At 43.5% G+C, this 20,102-nt stretch overlaps 1 protein-coding gene across 1 annotated transcript; it reads left to right on the forward strand.

Moving 5' to 3' along the window:
* Positions 1–483: 483 nt before the first annotated feature.
* On the forward strand, positions 484–18,815 carry LOC147429923 (uncharacterized). The gene is made up of 7 exons (XM_086496112.1): positions 484–618; positions 700–758; positions 17,086–17,180; positions 17,872–17,896; positions 18,059–18,080; positions 18,230–18,360; positions 18,530–18,815. Exons 1-7 carry the CDS (start codon positions 583–585, stop codon positions 18,651–18,653), a joined length of 492 nt encoding a protein of 163 aa, XP_086352238.1. The 5' UTR covers positions 484–582; the 3' UTR covers positions 18,654–18,815.
* Positions 18,816–20,102: the final 1,287 nt, after the last annotated feature.

Here is a 20,102-nt window from a genome sequence, read left to right on the forward strand (position 1 = left end):
GAAAATGATACTATAAGATTTATGTGAATGGTGTATCACCATCAAGATGAATATTGTCTGACCTCTTGCCCATGAGAGACATTTCAGATTAGCAAGTGAGGTGAAGGCTTCTCTTTCGACAAAGTCTCTTGTTGAATCTTCAAATGACACAACCATACCCACACAAATGACAAGAATGCAGACAATAGAGTGAGATTGAATAAAAAAATTAATACAATCTAAAAGGTAAAAACATATTTAGACATATCAACATTGGGACATGAAAATCATGAGCTGTCAAAATAGGATTATGTCAACTCAAGGTAATAAGATTTGTGGAAAACAAAGCACAAACTCACTCTCTCTCTCTCTCTCTCTCTCTCTCTCTCTCATTTTCTCTTGTTTTCTCTTAACTTTCGGATACAAATGCGTTTAACAAAGCACTCTAGTTTTATTTTACCAACTTTCCTATTTTAAGATCCACTTAATTCTCGCCACATGTCATAGCTAGCTTTGCTGCATTCTTCAAATCGTTATTACATAATCAAGCTAAATAGTGCGGAGGGCAAGAGAGTTCATACTGAGAAGTCGAGACAAGCAGCCATGATCATTCCGGTGCGCTGCTTCACTTGCGGAAAGGTGCCCTTCTCTTCTCTTTGGCAGCTCTATCACTCTCTTGCGGAAAGGTGCCTCTACATGATACTCTTATCTTCATCGCAGGTGATTGGAAACAAGTGGGACACTTATCTGGACCTCCTGCAGGCTGATTACACAGAGGGGTATGTACTTTTCTTTCACCCCGTGCTGATGAGTTTTTTGGAGGTAAAATGGGTTGATTTCATGGCTCATTATCTTTGAGCATCATGGGTTGGTCAATGGAAGGGTTTAATGTAGATTGCAGACTTGGAATCATGTGAGATTTGGGTAGCTTGTTTTTGCGAAAAAAGGTTATCTGCGAAAGCTGCAACAAGCGAGTATTACTCACTCCCTCCAAGTCAAGCGGACTGCATAGGCCCCCATAAGTCCATGTGTATAAAGCTCCGATGGTTGGGTGACCTTCAGAGATCCCTGTTTGGGAAACCAGCTTGATTCATGAGCTACACGTGCTTGTACTAGCTTCAACATCTAGTCGGCGCAAGGGATATCCTCCTTCAACCTCACATCTAGAATAACGGTCTGGCCTCTGAGTGGCAAAGTGATAACTTTCTTCCGAGAAAAACAAATCAACAGAATTATTACAAAACCATGGCATTTCCAAAAGAACATCGGAATGAGGCAACTTCATGATGTGGAAGCAGACTATGCCAAAATAACATTAATATAAAGGGAGCCAATCTATGGTGATGTGATGCTGGGGTCATGCCACCCATGGCTAATTCTTCTTGGATAGAATCGCCAAGATGAGCATAGTCAATTCCAAGTTGTTCGGAAGTTTGAGGGGAAATTTTTTGAGGCTCCGAGGTCACAAAAAGTCAAAGTTTTTCCTCCCTTTACTTATCCCCAAGATTTGCAAAGTTCTCGAGATTCTTCATGGAAATGGTACTAGTCATATCCATAACCAGCTCACTGATGGTTTGGTACGGTTTTTAGTTCGTAGATTTGACAAATTACATGTCGTAAGAGAGGGCGAGCATGAAAAGTTATGTCCAGCTTGGAAGCAATGGTAGCAATGATTGTTCTTTCTCAGAAATTGTGTTGCATGAGAGCAAAATTGAAGTTCTTAAAGGCTTGCCAATTGGTTCGTTTAGGTTTAGATGGTATATTTGTGGATGATCTAGTAGTGGAGGGTTGAGAGGTGGTGATACGTTTCTCGGAAGCAAAACAATGTTTGCGTTCTATCATGCGATAATCAATAGCTGTGTGGCCCATAAGCTCTTGCATGGAAGTAACATGAATCTTCACACAATATCTCGAAGAGGAGAAGGTACCCCCACGATTGTATTTCTTGTCTTGGTCTGCCAAGATACAGTCTTTGAAAATGGAAGTCGACAGGCGAGCACCTCAAAACTTCTGATTATAGCAATCCAAGGTATACTTTCGGTACATAGTCAATTGGTTCCATATGCAAAGGATGTCGAGTTCAATGTAGTGGTGAGATAATTCTTTGCAAACGTTGTCTTGAATTGTTGCCATGTCTTGGGTGCATTGGGTCTTATTGGAAAGCATTATTCTTGAGGAATTGGACAACTCTGGCAAGCTTGGATTCACCATTGTTGAAAACGTCATACTGTTCAAGAAATTGTAAGGCTTTAGGTTGATTTTCAACACCTAAGAAAGGGTCGAGTCTAACAAAAGATCCACTATCTTTGAATGCTTCAAGACCATGCATCATAGAAGGAGAAAAATAGAGGAAATGGCCCAAATACGTAGGATAAGGTCTTGTGAATTGTCATGGGATTGGAAGTTGGGATGGGCGGTTGTGGAGGTGGTGGTGGTAAAGATGTAGCCATCGATTTGTAATGATTTGCAAAGTAGGATTTTCATTCGCCATAGTGCGGAACACACCTCTTATCAATGAAGATTTTGGGGGAAGAGCAATATGAAAAGGCACTGGTGGGGAAAGAAAGTTTTGGGTCTTGAACTGTGTAATAAGGCATGTGAGTAGTCAATGGTCCAATGATAATTGATGGAGTAGATGGAATAGGTGGGATAAGCGGAAGAGTAGCCGTAGTAGAATTTTGTGGTTGAGAGTGATTCACTTGTCATAGTAAGATACATTCAAATACATTCTAAAGACTTTGGAATCCTTGCATTCAACATATGGTGCATACTCTTGATAAGCGAGAGCGAGATGGAGTTCTTGTACCAATTCCATTAGATAGTCTCGATCCATAGAGGTTGTTGTGAAACCTCGGAATTGAGAGGATTTTAAGGAGTTCCATTGGTTTTCTTTGTCATAGGCAGATTAGGATTAGCCTCCATTGTAGATGATCGTTTCTCTTGGGATAATACAAGAAAGGTTGAACTTTGATATCAGTATAATTGGCCGGCGCCATGTGGTGACGGGAAAAACAATAATACGATTGGAAAATAACTTCAGATGAATAGAAAGAGACTTCACACTGTACTTGAGTCAACGCGGAAGAAGTGTTGTCTGTGTTTATCTGAAGAAACTAGCACAAAGAGAGACGATGTCCGCGCTCATTGTCTGTAACGAGAAAGAAGTGGAGACTTCACACTCCAACATTTTTGGCCTTGACATTGAAGAGTTGGAGTATCCCTCCGGAGAGTATTGGCTCCCAAGTAGGCGCCCGTGGTGGTTATAGAAGTTATGCGGCCATTGCTCAGAGTTGTGCTCAAGTGCTGGTCTCTCTCCTCATCCGTTGATTCTCTCTCTTCGTAAGTGGCTGAATTGTTTGATCCAAAACTAAGGTTTAAACAGAAGCAAGGGGGCTCCTTGAGTAGGGGGTCGCTTGATGCAGATGTTGAAAGAGGTGTGCATGTCCCATGTGGGAAACACCCTTATTTAGTGGAATATGCCAAATTCCATATTATATGCCATCCTGACTACATATTGAAGATGCTAAAGGAATATTCATTGCTCACAGAATATTTCAATGGCATATCTCAAAGAATCGTTTATTTTGTTATGCCTACAGAGTTCGTGTGATGCCTATGGGCTTGTAACTTGGTTATTAAATACAGAGGGTCAAAGCCCTCCTTTTCTTGATCCGCCATGTGCATGTGGACATGCTTCATTGACTTCTAGAGGCAATTTTCCAGTTTTGGAACCCTCTTGCATAAATGGATTGTACAAGTGTTTTGACAAACGTTGTTACATTACGGTGGGCATCTGGCATGACGTGCATGTAGTTTTTGGTTAGAGGAATCCACCGAGCCATTCCCCACGTTGATCAGATTCCCGGGTGGGCAGATGTGCAACAAGTTCACCTGAAACTTAGCCCTGGTCAAAAACTTATAAATTAAATCATTTAATGATTTAATTTGTTGCGTTGGTGGACAATTTGCCCTACCTCAACCTAAAGGAGTTTATAACTAGCCAATTGGGCCTATAAAGGGAGCATCCAACCCAACGTTTTGGCATTAGAGCATAGAGTGACTAGATCAGCCCTTGCGTTTTGCAACTTGCATACGAGTTTGGCATTTTGCTCCAGATCAGCACTAGTGTTTTCAGATCAGTTTTCAGCCTTAGCGTTTTTGCAGAATTCCGCTAATCGCTTGTAGTATTCAGCAAAGCAGCGAGTGTTTTCAGATTTCAGCCCCTTTTCGTCGTCGAAAACGGCTTGGATCTGCCTTCGCGATCTCCCCCTTGGGGTCCAATACGTTGGCAACCTACTGAGCCTCTCCTCGGCCATTCCCTTGCCAACATTGAGTGCTCCCATTGTTGTCCATCATCGGCATCATCAAGATCTGTGTTTTCTCGACGAGCTTCGTGACATTATTTTGAGGCATCCTCAACAAAATCTTCCGATGTTGCAAAGTTTTCAACAGTCTTTGAATTACATGATACCCCCTCTAGTTCCTAGGTGGTACCTCCTCCTCCGACTGTAAGGTGCAGCGGAAGTGAATGTTGAACTTTGCTCAAGATGAGTGCTCCGAACTGTACTCAAGGGTTCTTTTACTTACGGAAGGGAGAGCCTTCCATTCCTTTAGTGAGAGAGTGCAAGTGATCACAAACAAAGTGGCAAACACTGTGAATGAAGGTGCTGAAACTGAGAGATAGAGAGAGAAGAATACGACACCAGAATGTTTTCAAACCCTCCTCTGCAAGGCCCCACTCTCTATGGGGAGAGCGGTCTACTATTGATTGCACAAATCTCTACAATGCAATGGACTTGCCGACGATGTCGACGACGAGACGGGCTGAAATCTGAAAATGCTAATGGCTGAAATCTACAAATCTTTATCTACTGACTTCTGACTCTATGTCGGAGATGACGGTGATGACAACGATGTGATGATGACACGCTGAAAATGCAGATGCTGAAATCTGCGTTTTCCGGGCTAAATCTGCAAATGCTGGCTGATCTGACCGTGCGGCGAGGATTTGCTGCGGGAAGGTGAGATCTGCAAGGTTTGGGGGTTGCAGTGTGGAGTCTATACGCTGATGCAGAGAAGGTGAAGATGCCAGAAATCTGCAAAATTGCTAGGCTGAAAATGCTGTCCAAAATCGGTAGGCTTGTTCTGAGGTCTGCAGCAAAAACGCTAGGGCTCCTGCTGTCCAACTGTTGCCAGGTTGGATCTGCAAATGCAAAACGCTGGATGATCTGCAATGCTGAGGACATGTTGGCTGGTCTTGGTAGCTTGAAAACGGTAGGTCTTCAGGCTTGTCTTGTTGAGAAGTTGCACTTTCCCTATGGTCTGCTGCTTCTTTTGCCAGAAAGTGCTAGCGCTAGTTTGCTTATATAGTGGCTTGGGTAAATTGCCCTACCCAGTTTCCCAACAAAAGTCACTTAAAAATATTAAGTGAAAAAGGGCTAAAATAGGGAAAATAGGTTTTCTGCACTGTAAAATGCTCCTGATGGTAATGCTCATGATCATGCTGTGCGCAACCAGAGGATATGCATATACTCTAAGTGCTTGGGCATGCATGGTCTGCGAACAGACTCACAAAAGTGCCAGAACACTTCCTAAGCTAGGCTGACTGAACCCCTGTCATGAAGTAGCTCCGCCCCCTAGCCCCCGTTCTGGCGGGATACTCCAACTCTTCAATGCATATACTACGAACCAGAGGATATGCATATACTCTAAGTGCTTGGGCATGCATGGTCTGCGAATAGACTCACAAAAGTGCCAGAACACTTCCTAAGCGGAGTCTGACTGAATCCTGGAAAGGACTCTTCGCCGGCCCACTCTGATGCGTGGGTCATGCATTACTTGAACTTCATAAAGGTCTGCAACGCTTGCTTCTTTGGGCCGCGCCGAAAGCGACAGTCATTTTGAGGTTGCTTCAATGCTTCAACTTTGTCTATAGTCATGCGTCTACCTTTTTCAAGAATCTCCGAGGACGAAAATTCTTGAAACCACTTCCAACGCAAAACATGAACATACCCATTCCATGTAAAGTGACTAGAGAAATTATGGTCTTCTTTAACGATTGTGCATGCAATGTAGATGAACATATAGACAGAGTGCCAAACCGTTCATCAAACACACGCAAACAGTGGAATCGAAACTTGTCTTTGTGATCTAAATCTATCAACCGTGGCAAATTACAATGGAAATGCTTATGCTTGATGCTCAATCCTTCTTGATACTGTGTCAGGCCAAGGAAGAGACATGGAATGTCAATTCCTTGAATGCAAACATTTCATTTTTTCATGAGTAACCCGCATACATCTGTGCTCATTCATGAGTGAATCGTGTTCATCGTACAATATGTCATGCCTATGAAAAGGGATCACATAAAGACGGTGACTAAAATACAAGAAAGCATCTCGAATGAAACACTCGAACAATGCGTGATGACTAATTATTCGAACACAGAATACTTCCTGTGGGGGTTCTTTGGACCTCGACTCGAGAGCCAAGATCGGTTTTTCGTGATTGATCGAATCTGCAATGAGGTTAGCTTCACTAGACAAAGTATCAACTAAACCATTATCTTTGTGAACAATCACATCATTATCCTGCAAATCATCGTGCTCGTGAATAATCACATCTTGATCATGCAAATTATCATGCTTACCATTATCATGCAAATCATGTGTGTTGTGCTTTGGAAAAGAAGAGACTGAGAGAGTCTCCTTCTCCTGATTCTTTTCAATCTTCGCCTGCACATTAGAAATGAGAGATGAAGAATGAACAAGTTGCTCGCCACGAATGACAATGGGAGAGTCACTTTTAGCATTGAAAGTGAACGTATTAGCTGCCCAATCAATGAGAGGGTTATGCTGACGAAACCATCGGATGCCTAAAAGCATATCACATCCTAAAAGAGGAGACACGACAAATTTTCTACGGAAAGCAGCTTGTTGAACTGTAAACAACACATCAAGGCACTCTTGCGTGATGAGAGAGTCCATACCGGGAGCAAAGCCCGACACCTCGAAAGGAGATGTCTTGCTAACCTCCAAGTGGGCTCTTTCAATAAGAGAGTCACTAATCACATCATGCATACTACCTGGGTCAAACAATATGACAAAACGCTGACCCTTCACATGACCATAACACTTAATGAGAGACTCATCAATGGGAGGATCATGAGAAACTTGGGTCACTCGTGTTCTCATTTATTGCATTGACAGAGGAAGTGGGTGCTGTGGGTTCTTCAGATTCATTAGAGTCAAGCTTAGGACATGTTCGTTTTATGTGACCCTTGATGTGACAATGATAACAACGACCTTCCCTAGAATAGATTCTTTGTTCTTCCGACGTGATGTATCCTCCTAAAATTCGTTGTTCTACCTTTTCATGTGGAGTGAGGAGCTTAGGTTTAGCAATTGTGTTAGCTTTATCCTTAGATTCATTTGGAGAGTTCTTTTCTGAGAGACTAGAGGAAGATTGGTTAGAAGAGTTACGATTCTTACCATTCTTACCGTTCTTACCGTTCCGAGGGTTCTACGAAGTCTGAGAGGTACTTTGTGAAGTCTTGTTCTCCTTAGGCTTTCCCTTGTTGTGCTTCATCTCTGTCACGTGACACATCCCAACCCTATGTGTCCGTGGACAAGCTACACCACAGCAGGGGTCAGTCAATCCGATCAAGTTAGATTAGCAGTGATCTGGCACTTTTGTGAGTCTATTCGTAGACCGTGCATGCCCAATCACTTAGCATAGATGCATATCCTCCGGTTGCATACAGCATGATCATCGAAATTCCCATCAGAATCCATTAACATCAGTTAGGGGAATTTTCCAGTGCATTTAGCCTATTTTCCTATTTATTGGGATTTTCACTTATTATTTTTAAGTGACTTTTCAACAAAAGTAGGTAGGGCAATTTTACTAAGTTAATATATAAGCAAACCCAAGTTAGCACTTTCTGGCAGAAGAGGCAGCAGGAGCACCTTGCTCAACAGGCAACTTCTCAGCAAGACCAACCCCCGCGACTACTCTGGCGTTTTCTCCACAGAAGACCTAGCGTTTTTGCATCAAATCAGCCCCGGCGTCATCACGACACAGCAGATCAGCCTAGCGTTTTTGCATTTGCAGAACCCGGCGACAGAAGGACCAATTTCAGCCCCTGGCGTTTTTGGATTTCAGCAGCAAATTAAGACCGGCATTATTCACCTAAAGTGTAGCAGATTCAGCCCGTAAAGACCATCAGTTTTCAGCCCTAAGAAACCTCATTTTTCAGCCAAGAAAACGCAGCCAAAACAGTCATTTTCAGCCACCGAAACAGTCCCGAAATTCAGCGATTAGAAGATCTCAGATTTCAGCCATCGTCGTCGTCGTCGTCGTCACCGTCGTCATCATTGGCATAGACCACGTTGCATAGCCCATTGCATACGCATTGTACACCTTTGTGCAATCAAGTAGACCACACTCGCCGACGAGAGTGGGGCCTTCGGAGGAGGGTTTTACAACCTCTCGGGTGTCGTATCTCTTCTCTCTCCTTCTCTCAGTCTCATTCACTTGCATGCACAACATCTCCTCGCTTTGTTCGGGACCACAACACTCTACAAGACGGAAAGCTCTCTCTTTCCCTAAAGAACTAAAAGGAACCTTGAGCAATAAAGATCACTAATCTTGAGAAAATACAACACTCATTCCGCTGCACCTAACATTGGTAATAGAGCTTTGGAAGTGTTCTGCATTACTCAAGGAAAGAACCACAAGAACCACAAGAATTTTTTTTGCTTGTTGCGATCGCATGAACCCAAGTTTACTTGGGCGTGGCGATTCCTAATCGTGTTTTGTTGAAGAGTGACAGGAATCCCAAGAAAGAAGGGCTTGTCCAGCCTCCCCTTTTATCTCTTTTCACTCATTGAGAGCGGACCGTGCACTTAGCGGCCAGCCAATCGACGTGAGGTGGGAGAAAGCAACCTTGGTGTGAGCGCAAGACCGCCAAGGGGTGCGCCCGCGGAAAGGAGTAGAACTCGGGTGAAGAGAAGATCCTTCTCCAACGCGATTTGCAAGCGAAAGAAAACCTCTAGAACCTCAAGAACCCAAGATTCTCACGAGTCAAGAACCTCAAGACCCCCAAGAACCCAAGTTCCTCGTGAACTTAAGAACCCAAGACCCACAAGAACCCAAGTCCCTCGTGGACTTAAGAACACAAGAACCCACAAGAACCCACGATTGTAGAATGATCATCACTCGAAGCAGATTGGATACTTCGCTTGGAAGTGATGAGCATGAGAGAGGCGAAGAAGAATTTTCCCCACCAGGAGGTTTTTCCGACCCTTCGCCATCTACGACAAAGATTGCACTAACTGCTATGGAGGAGTTAGACCAAGAAAGAGAAGCAGAAAGAAAAGCCTACGAAGAAGACATGGCAGCCATAGAGCGCAAGTACCAAGAATGAAGGGCAGCCATAGATCGAGAGAACAAAGCAAGTCAAGCAGAATTTGATCGAGAGAACAAAGAAAGTCAAGCAAGATTTGATCGCGAGAACAAAGCAATACGGAAAGAGATGTTGCGACTCTTTTCTCAAATGCAAGCACAGATGCGACAGGATCGGGAAAAGGAGACTCTCTCAGTCTCTTCTTCTCCCAAGCATGACACACAGGATTTGCATGATTGTGTGAAGCATGATGATGATTTGATTGACCATGACTTGCATGATGAATTGAATGATATTGCTAAGCATGATGATTTGAAGGACAATGATAAGCATGATGATTTGGATGCCAATGATTTGCATAATGATTTGGATGACAATGACAAGCATGATGATTTGCATGATCAAGATGTGATTTCTCACAAGCATGATGAGTTGCATGAAGATGATGTGATTGTTCACAAGGATGATGTGTTAGTGGATGCTTTTCCTAGCGAAACTAACCTCACAGATTCTATCAATCACGAAGATCCGATCTTGGCTTTCGAGTCGAGGTCTAAAGAACCCCCACAGGACGATTCGATCATTCAGGACGAACCGATCTTGGCTCTCGAGCCTTGGTCCAAAGAACCCTCACATGAAGTATTATGTGTTCGCATGATTGATACGCAGGCATTGTTCGAGTGTTTCATTCGTGACTTTTTCTAGTATTTTAGTCAGCATCGTTATGTGATCCCTTTTCCTAGGCATGACATATTGTATGTTGAGCACGTTTCTCTCATGGATGAGCACGAATGTATGCGAATTGTTCATAAAAAGTTGAAAATTTTGTATGTAAGGAAGTCACATTCCCTGTCTCTTCCTTGGCATGACACAGTTTCTGAACGAGCACATGATTGTATGAGTACCAAGCATGGGTATTTCCTTTGGGATTTGCCACAGTTGATCGATTTCGATCAAACAGAAAAGATTCGAACGCATTGTTTGCATGTGTTTGATGAACGGGTTGTCACTCCGTCTCTATGTTCATCGACATTGCATGCACAATCTTTAGAGAAGACAAGATTTTTTTCCTTCACTTTACATAGAATGAGTATGTTCATGGTTTTGTGTTGGAGATTGTTTCAGGAATTTTCAGCCATGGAGATTCTTGAAGACAGAAGAAGCAAGACTCTAGACGAAGTTGAAGCAAGAAAGGAGATTCAGAAGACTTTGTGTCGCTTTCGGTGCAGCCCAAAGAAGCAAGCCTTGGAGACCTTTATGAAGTTCAAGTACCGCTCGACCCACACAGCAGAGTGGGCCAGCAAAGAGTCCCTTCCAGGATTGCGGATCCTGTTGGCGATCTCCCTCGACGCCATACAGTTCGGTACCAGTACCTCACTTTGAAAAGGAGGGGATGTCACGTGACACATCCCAACCCTATGTGTCCGTGGACAAGCTACACCACAGCAGGGTTCAGTCAGTCCGATCAAGTTAGATTAGCAGTGATCCGGCACTTTTGTGAGTCTATTCGTAGACCGTGCATGCCCAATTACTTAGCATAGATGCATATCCTCCGGTTGCATACAGCATGATCATCGGAATTCCCATCAGAATCCATTAACATCAGTTAGGGGAATTTTCCAGTGCATTTAGCCTATTTTCCTATTTATTGGGATTTTCACTTATTATTTTTAAGTGACTTTTCAACAAAAGTAGGTAGGGCAATTTTACTAAGTTAATATATAAGCAAATCCAAGTTAGCACTTTCTGGCAGAAGAGGCAACAGGAGCACCTTGCTCAACAGGCAACTTCTCAGCAAGACCAACCCCCGCGACTACTCTGGCGTTTTCTCCACAGAAGACCTAGCGTTTTTGCATCAGATCAGCCCCGGCGTCATCACGACACAGCAGATCAGCCTAGCGTTTTTGCATTTGCAGAACCCGGCGACAAAAGGACCAATTTCAGCCCCTGGCGTTTTTGGATTTCAGCAGCAAATTAAGACCGGCATTATTCACCTAAAGTGTAGCAGATTCAGCCTGTAAAGACCATCAGTTTTCAGCCCTAAGAAACCTCATTTTTCAGCCAAGAAAACGCAGCCAAAACAGTCATTTTCAGCCACCGAAACAGTCCCGAAATTCAGCGATTAGAAGATCTCAGATTTCAGCCATCGTCGTCGTCGTCGTCGTCATCGTCATCGTCATCGTCGTCGTCGTCACCGTCGTCGTCATCGGCATAGACCAAGTTGCATAGCCCATTGCATACGCATTGTACACCTTTGTGCAATCAAGTAGACCACTCTCGCCGACGAGAGTGGGGCCTTCGGAGGAGGGTTTTACAACCTCTCGGGTGTCGTATCTCTTCTCTCTCCTTCTCTCAGTCTCATTCACTTGCATGCACAACATCCACTCGCTTTGTTCGTGACCACAACACTCTACAAGACGGAAAGCTCTCTCTTTCCCTAAAGAACTAAAAGGAACCTTGAGCAATAAAGATCACTAATCTTGAGAAAATACAACATTCATTCCGCTACACCTAACAATCTCTTGGGAGAGAGCAATTGCTACTGCCTTGTTGAGATCTGCGGGGTCGAAGACTCCTACATCAAACTTGATATATTCGTCCAATCCCGAAATGAAAGCCTCTTTGCGCTTATCATCAGATTTGCGAAATTGGGTGCCAAGCTGCAAAACACGGTTAGAAAAAGACATGACTGGCATACCATTCTGCTTGAGATTGCACCAATCTTCTTTCAATTGCGCTAGGTATTGTGGAGGCATAAACCGCGCCTTGAGCTTGTCTTGGAAGTCGGCTCAATTGAAAGAAAGGGGCGCGCCTTCCTCGGCTTCCTCTAGGTGCACGGTCAACTGTGCCTCTTGCCATGCGTGGTACCAATTAATGGCATCACCGGCAAGGTACATAGCTTCCGTCAAAACCTTGATATTTCTTGTCTTCTGAGTTGTCGCAAAGTAAGCATTAAATTGATGCAAACAAGAATGAATAACACTAGCATCCATCTTACCATCATACTTACTGAACGTGATCTTCTCTGTGAGGGGGTTGTTGGAGTCTGAATCTCTGCTTGTGCTACTTGATGAACTACCAACTTCTTTGACCGGCTCGGACTTCGAGGTGAGTACTTGTTGGACCAACTCTTGCATGCGCCTCACGCTCTGACTCCAAGGCCGCTTGTCTCTCTTCGGCCGCCTCCTTTCTTGCTTCGGCCGCCAAGCACGCTTGCTCACGCTCACGCTCAATAGCTGCCTTTCTTTCTTCGGCCGCCAAGCGCACTTGCTCACGCTCACGCTCAATAGCTGCCTTTCTTTCTGCTTTTCTTTCTTTTCGTTCCTCGGCTGCTACGCGTGCTTGTTCACACTCGCGATCCAAGGATGCTTGTCTTTCTTGGCGCTCACGCTCCAAGGTAACGCGTTGCGCTTCTTAATGTAACATCATGTCCATCATCGACTTGACCAAAGCCTCCATAGGATTTGGTGCAATCCTTGGCGTAGATGGGGAAGAGGGAGGGTCAAAAAAACCTCCTGGTGGGGAAAATTCTTCTTTGCCACTGCCATGCTCATCACCTCCATGCGAAGTATCTATTCCGCCTTGGGTGATGACCATACACTGAAGTCTTGGGTTCTTAAGTTCACGAGAAACTTGGGTTCCTGTGGGTCTTAGGTTCTTGGGTTCTTGAGTCTGGAGGTTCTTGGGGTTCTGGAGTCTTGAGGTTCTTCTTTTGCTTGCAATCTGTGTTAGAGAAGGATCTTCTCTTACCCGAGCTCTTCTCTTTCCCGCGGGTGCACCCCTTGGCGGCCTTGCGCTCACACCAAGGTTGCTTTTTCCTACCTCACGTCAATTGGCCGGCCGCTAAGTGCACGGTCCGCTCTCAATGAGTGAAAAGAGAAACAAGGAGAGGCTAGACAAGCCCTTCTTTCTTGGGTTTCCTGTCACTCTTCAAAAATACGATTAGTAATCGACACGCCCAAGTGGACTTGGGTTACATGTGACCGCAACAAGCAAAAAAATTCTTGTGGTTCTTTCCTTGAGTGATACAGAACACTGCCAAAGCTCTGATACCAATGTAAGGTGCAGCGGAAGTGAATGTTGAACTTTGCTCAAGATGAGTGCTCCGAATTGTACTCAAAGGTTCCTTTTACTTACGGAAGGGAGAGCCTTCCGTTCCTTTAGTGAGAGAGTGCAAGCGATCACAAACAAAGTGGCTAACACTATGAATGAAGGTGCTGAGACTGTGAATGAAGGTGCTGAGACTGAGAGATAGAGAGAGAAGAATACGACACCAGAACGTTGTCAAACCCTCCTCTGAAGGCCCCACTCTCTATGGGGAGAGCGGTCTACTATTGATTGCACAAATCTCTACAATGCAATGGAATTGTCGACGATGTGGACGACGATGAGAACGACGACGAGACGGGCTGAAATCTGAAAACGCCAATAGCTGAAATCTGCAAATCTTTTATTTGCTGAATTTTGACTCTATGTCGATGATTACGACGATGTGACGACGACACGCTGAAAACGCAGATGCTGAAATCTGCGTTTTCCGGGCTGAATCTGCAAACACTGGCTGATCTGACCGTGCGGCGAGGATCTGCTGCGGGAAGGTGAGATCTGCGAGGTTTGGGGGCTGCGGTGCGGAGTCTATACGTTGAAATCTGAAAACACTGATGCAGAGAAGGTGTAGACGCCGGAAATCTGCAAAAATGCTAGGCTGAAAATGCTGTCCAAATACGCTAGGCCTGTTCTGAGGTCTGCAGCAAAAACGCTAGGGCTCCTGCTGTCCTGTTGTTGCGAGGTTGGATCTGCAAATGCAAAATGCTGGATGATCTGCAATGTTGAGGAAACGTTGGCTAGTCTTGGTAGCTTGAAAACGGTAGGTCTTCAGGCTGGCCTTGCTGAGAAGTTGCACTTTCCTTGTGGTTTGCTGCCTCTTTTGTCAGAAAGTGCTAGCGCTAGTTTGCTTATATAGTGGCTTGGGTAAATTGCCCTACCCAGTTTCCCAACAAAAGTCACTTAAAAATATTAAGTAAAAAATGGCTAAAATAGGGAAAATAGATTTTCTGCACTGTAAAATGCTCCTAATGGATTCTGATGGTAATGTTGATGATCATGGTGTGTTCAACCAGAGGATATGCATCTACTCTAAGTGCCTGGGCATGCACGGTCTACGAACAGACTCACAAAAGTGCCAGAACACTTTCTAAGCTAGGCTGACTGAACCCCTGTCATGAAGTAGCTTGTCCACGTACACATAGGGTTAGATGTGCACGTGACACCAGCACCAGAAAGTATGAGAGCTTCCAACCGGCAATCTTCCCAGCCGTTTGTTCTGATTGGGAGTCTTTAGGAATATGGTGCATGTAACAAACTTGGACACCCCAAGTCAAGATTCTACCGCGGCACAATAGAGATTCACTTGAAAACAATTCACAAATCAAAAGAGAGTCGACATGGCCCGTAGTAGTTTCGTGCCAAGAGATATTGGCCCCAAAGACTGGCGTCCCTTTCGGTATTTCTTTTTATATTAATCTTTGAGCAAAGTACAACCGGCCCGCGGGTGCTCACTCTCAGATTCTACGTCGAGATGCTCTGAGAAGTGAGCCCCCTTCAATCACTTATAAAGGTTTTACAAGGGTTGCTAAAAGCAAGGCCCCAAAAGCATTAAGCTTCAAAAACCATGTCTCCCAAAAGCTAGCGTTGCCAAAAGCAGCCAATGGAAATCGCGGAAATCCGTACAGTTTTGCCACGTTAGCAGCCAGCGCGTTTTACGGCAGTCCGTACAACAGCCACGTCAGCATGCTCTTCGCTTCTTATTAATGGCATCTAGGTTCCTCGGCAAGGGTCCATAAGTTGGACATGCCACGTCATCAGTTTATGACATACTCCTCTCTTGAAAGAATTGTAATCGCCCTGGATTACGCATGCAAAACAGACAGAGGCCATAAACTGTCTTAGTAGACACTGACTGTTAGTACCGACGCACTAGACACGACACATCTAGCACTTGTACAAATCGACAATCACATCACAAGACATCACTCGACATCATAGGACATCACATGACAAATCACAGGAAAAATTCATTCCAAATCTCAGACCATAACTGCCAACAACGTATTTAGTAATCGCATCTAGATCCAGTCCGGACCTCACTGATCCGCGATTAACTAATCCTTATTGCGATCATGTCTATAGAGATTTATGAGCCCGAAATGTTGCAGTCATTTCTTCTTTTAGTTTCTCAAACAAGTCAAATGAGAGAGTACAAATCAATCATATTCAATTTCAAGAATTCCGTGTCATAAAGTTATACAGTAGAATACTGGTCAACCCATTAGTATCCCTGAAACCCAAAGGGGACATCAGTGACCTTATTCAAAAATCGGGGTAATCTACAGCCATATTGTGTAATGTGCAGCGGAAGTGATTTATGGTGATAACTCAGGATGAGTGCTCAATGTGTACTCAAGGTTCCTTTTATATCATGAGAGAGTTGTGCAATAGACTAGAGAGAGAAAAGAGAATGCTAGTGTGAGAAGGCTGTGTGAGTAATAGAGAGAAATAATTAACATCGGATGGGGTTCCAAGCCCCCCTCTCTATCGCTAGAGAGGTATTTGCTTTAGATTACAAATGCTGATACAATGGCCCTAGATGCTGAGATACTGATGGGATCTTGCTGTAAGTGCTTGGATCTAGGAGGCTAAGGGCTGAAAATGCAAAATGCTGGGCTGATTTGACTTGGATCTGCAAACTGACAACGAGGCTAGGGCTGAAAACTGAAAACGCTGGGCTGATTCTACTGCTGAAGCTGGTGATGGGCTGAAAAACGCTGATGGTGGTGGATGGAGAGGAAAACTTTAGTGCTGCTGGGTACTTGTATTGTAGGGTCCTGATTTGGTTGGAGAGGTGAACCTAGGGTCACTATATAGGTAAAAGAGGATGGGTCGAGCAGGGCTCTAGGAACTATCCACGGCTTTTATTATGTTGACTAAAATGTAAATTATAAATAAGTTATTAACTCACTTATAAGAGGTGCTTCGTATGCAGTTAACACCTAGGCAGGTACTAGTACTAGACTGTGGGAACACTCCCAAGTGCCTACACCTTGCAGATACTAGTGGTGCTCATGTGCAATTCGAGGGTATACAACTACGCTGAAGTGCTTGGGCATGCAGGTCGTGCGTACAGGCTCACAAGGGTGCTGGTACACTTCCTAGGTTGTCTTCAACCCTAGTAGGAGGAGTTACAGCTTGTCCTCATGCACATATGGTTAGATGTGCACATGACATGGCCACACCCTTGTCTTCAACAAATTGTTATGAAACCCAGTCCTAAGAGTTCCCTAAGAAGTACTTAGTTTTGTTTATGTTTTTACTGTTTACTTTTACGTCTACATGGCATTGATACCCGGAGTGCAATGTAACATGGATGTATTTGATCTTTCCTATTGGTCAACTTTGGCCTCTAAAGGACGTTATTATAACTCTGCGCGTGCGCTCATGATCATCCATCATACATGGTATTCCCATCCGCTGCAAACATTGATTCTTGTTTTGATTGATTCTTTCCCTCAAGGTATATATTCAGAAGCTTTTTCACATGACCTGTTTTTAAGTCCCTTTATTGTACTCTTGTACTGACTGAACCTTTTCTCAGATACAACACTTTGAAAATGCAATGCTTGAGATTGTTCTTTTGTTGACAGAGATGCACTTGATGCTCTGGGTTTAGTTCGGTACTGCTGCAGGAGGATGCTTATGACTCATGTGGACCTCATTGAGAAGCTCTTGCAATACAACAGTAAGTGAAAGTAATGAACATTCTTGTGGGTGTGTGAACATTTCTGTGGGAATAAGATTAGCAATGAGAAGTGTTTCTAACTTCTTCTTATTATGTGAGAGTGTTTGGCATCCAAGCACTTGGTGTTCTGTGTGGTCATGGCCAATATTCTGAGCTTAAGGGTTATTGAGGTGCATGTTAAGGATTGCCATAAACCTGTAAAAGATCATCTCATCAGATGAGTGCCTAACATCAAAAGTAAGCATATGGTGAATTGGGACTCTTTCTTGGGATTTACACAGATTGACTGTGATTTGGGAATATTGCATCGAGTGAGACCATGAAGTTTGTTGCCCACTTCTAGTCTGAATAGCATGGCCTTGTTGTTCGTCAAAACAGTGGTTTCAAAGGTGGGAGTCAGTTAACTACTTGGTGGACAAAAATAAGAGAGTAGCACAAGTGCTTTGACATGAAAACTTCCATCTTGAATGTGTTCTTTCAATCATGTCCTTTTTCATGTAAACTTGAAAGGGAAGTGTGTCTGCCTCTGTTTCTCGTGACCTCACCTGAATCTGTCGTGCTTTTTGTGCTACATTATGAGAGTATCTAGGGTTTGTATTTGTTGGCGTTGCATCGTCTGCCCTTTTTTTTTCTTTTGATTTGTTGGACCATGCCTGAGTGTACATGAATTGGGTTGTCATGATCTCTGCAGCTCTTGAAAGAAATGAATCCAATCAGTGATAGTGAGGGAAGTTGCTGTCTTTGCTCCGGGGTTTCTTGCAGCACAACTCGTTTGTCGGTCTAAGCTCAAAGGAGGGTTGCCGGATTGTTCTTAGATGGACGTGATCATTGACTATGTTTTGAAAACACCAACAATTGAACTCGAGGTGGTTGTGTAGTTTCTTAAGATACCAAGTACAGGTGAAACTTCGATTTAGTCTGATTTTGGGCACCCCTTTGTACTCGAGTGCTCTTTATGCATAATTGTTTATAGATGTCACTCAAGTTTAAGCATTTGGGCTCTTCGATAGTATAATAGATTCACTTCTGTTTGCTGATTTACATGACAGACCAACTTATCTACAATGCATCTGGTAGATGTGGCTTGCAATGTCGGAGTGCGGTATAAATCAGAATGTGGTACTTCTTATCAGGTTCGACTTAGGCTGGAGAATTGTGGGGGATCTATGGTTAGAAAGAGGTGTTGTGACGGCATCTATCTGGCTATTGGAGAGGTGTCATGGCAAGGCATTTTCCTACTTTCTCTCAACCTCTCACACTCAGAAAGATCATTAGTTCAGAAAAAAAAAGTGGCTTCTTTACCTTGTGACAAAGCGACACTAAACTGACTTTAAGATGGTTAGAAAGAGGTGTTGTGATGGAAGCTATCTTGCTTTTGGAGAGGTTCCATGGCAAGGCATTTTCCTACTTTCTCACGACCTACTCTCAACCTCTCACACTCGCATATTCCTATTGCCGTGGCATACTACCTAGTAGTAGGCTACCATCCTTGTTCAGTACACTTTCTTTTAGCTTAGTTCACCCCAGTAACCCAATCTTGTTTAATCTTTTACTATTGGGAATCGGCAAAGAATCGACAAAGATTCGCTGGGAGATACTGTGTATAATCTTGGAAACATTGCGTTTGTAGTTGGATGGAGTTGAGTGCAAGATTGAGTGGAGTATTGAGAAAAATTTGGGGTAAAAAAAAAGCTCTCGAACGCATTCAATTTACCTCTAAAATTTTCCGTGTAGGTTTTGCAAGTTTTTTTAAAAAAGTCTTTTGACCACTGACCTTGAGTCAATTAGATGTTTCAAATTAGCTATCTGTGAGCTATTGCTGACCCTTGTTCCATCTAAGACTCCCTTAAGATGGGCTGCATTGTACGATGGTTTACGGACATGAATATGGTAATGTGCAAGGTGGTTGTGCATGATGATCGATGTTATTGTGCACTTGTGTATTGAGTGTCATTTGACTCTAGGGTAAAGGCCCCGATAAAAGGACGGGCTCTAGAAGCGGGACAATTCTATAAACAAAGATGCGTGAGTACTTTGATAGAGCAAATGATGTGCGCACATTGGATTTGTTGGGCCAATGCTTCAAACCTTGCAGGATCATGTCCTTTTGGAGCATGTCAGTCTTCGTCTATTGGGGCCCTCTTTTTTTACACGGTGAAATAGAGATTGCCATCGCAATTCCTCTGTGTTGCACTGCTTCCATTGTCGTGCAAATTGTTGGTATTCTAGTATTGATCTATGCTTTTTGGCGCCCAAAATCTTGAAGTATAGCTAGAGATTGAGGCATTTCAATCTTGATGTCCTTAACTTGGCTCCTCTACCCTATTGCAAGAATTAGAGAACAACAAAAACCACATCTGTACACACAAGTTGACACTTGGAATAACTTTACGACCACAACTCTATGAAGGTGGTTCCATCTCTACTCATAGTTTCAAAGTGATGAACGGTATTTCCCAAATGCAGCTCACTAAGAGACATTAATTTCTAACAAATTACAATAAACCAAGTATTTTGGATCACTTACCCTAGGATACTTTTAGCCATAGTTGATTGCATCTTGCTCTCACATGAGACCCTCATGAGAAACCACTACCTCTTGATCAGGGTGGAAATACTAGAGTGCCATTCATAGTGAAAGAGATATCTTGATTAGAATAGATGTACAATGAGTCTTTTATGTAGAGAGAGAGAGAGAGAGAGAGAGAGAGAGAGAGAGAGAGATTTTCTTGACACATAGTTGGACACATGCTTAAGGGGGCATCTCATGCACAAATTATGGTTTTGCATTACACATATTTGTTTCCATGTAAGAGGATGTTTATGTAAGAGGTATGAGACAAAGCCCATCCCCAACATTCCTCCTTGGGCTTTGAATCACAAATCATACTAGAGTTCTAGATTTGCTCTCAACCATGATTT

Source organism: Adiantum capillus-veneris, chromosome 22 (assembly GCF_014529385.1).
Source record: "Adiantum capillus-veneris isolate H3 chromosome 22, ASM1452938v2, whole genome shotgun sequence".
In the NCBI taxonomy this organism is placed as follows: Eukaryota; Viridiplantae; Streptophyta; class Polypodiopsida; order Polypodiales; family Pteridaceae; genus Adiantum; species Adiantum capillus-veneris.

What these genes read in the sequence shown, in the direction of transcription:
- LOC147429923 (XM_086496112.1), top strand. Translation starts at nt 583, where the DNA reads ATGATCATTCCGGTGCGCTGCTTCACTTGCGGAAAG. An exon ending in GCTGCTTCACTTGCGGAAAG is followed by an intron (nt 619 to 699) that starts GTGCCCTTCTCT and finishes TCTTCATCGCAG; the next exon opens with GTGATTGGAAACAAGTGGGA. An exon ending in GGATCTATGGTTAGAAAGAG is followed by an intron (nt 18,361 to 18,529) that starts GTGTTGTGACGG and finishes GGTTAGAAAGAG; the next exon opens with GTGTTGTGATGGAAGCTATC.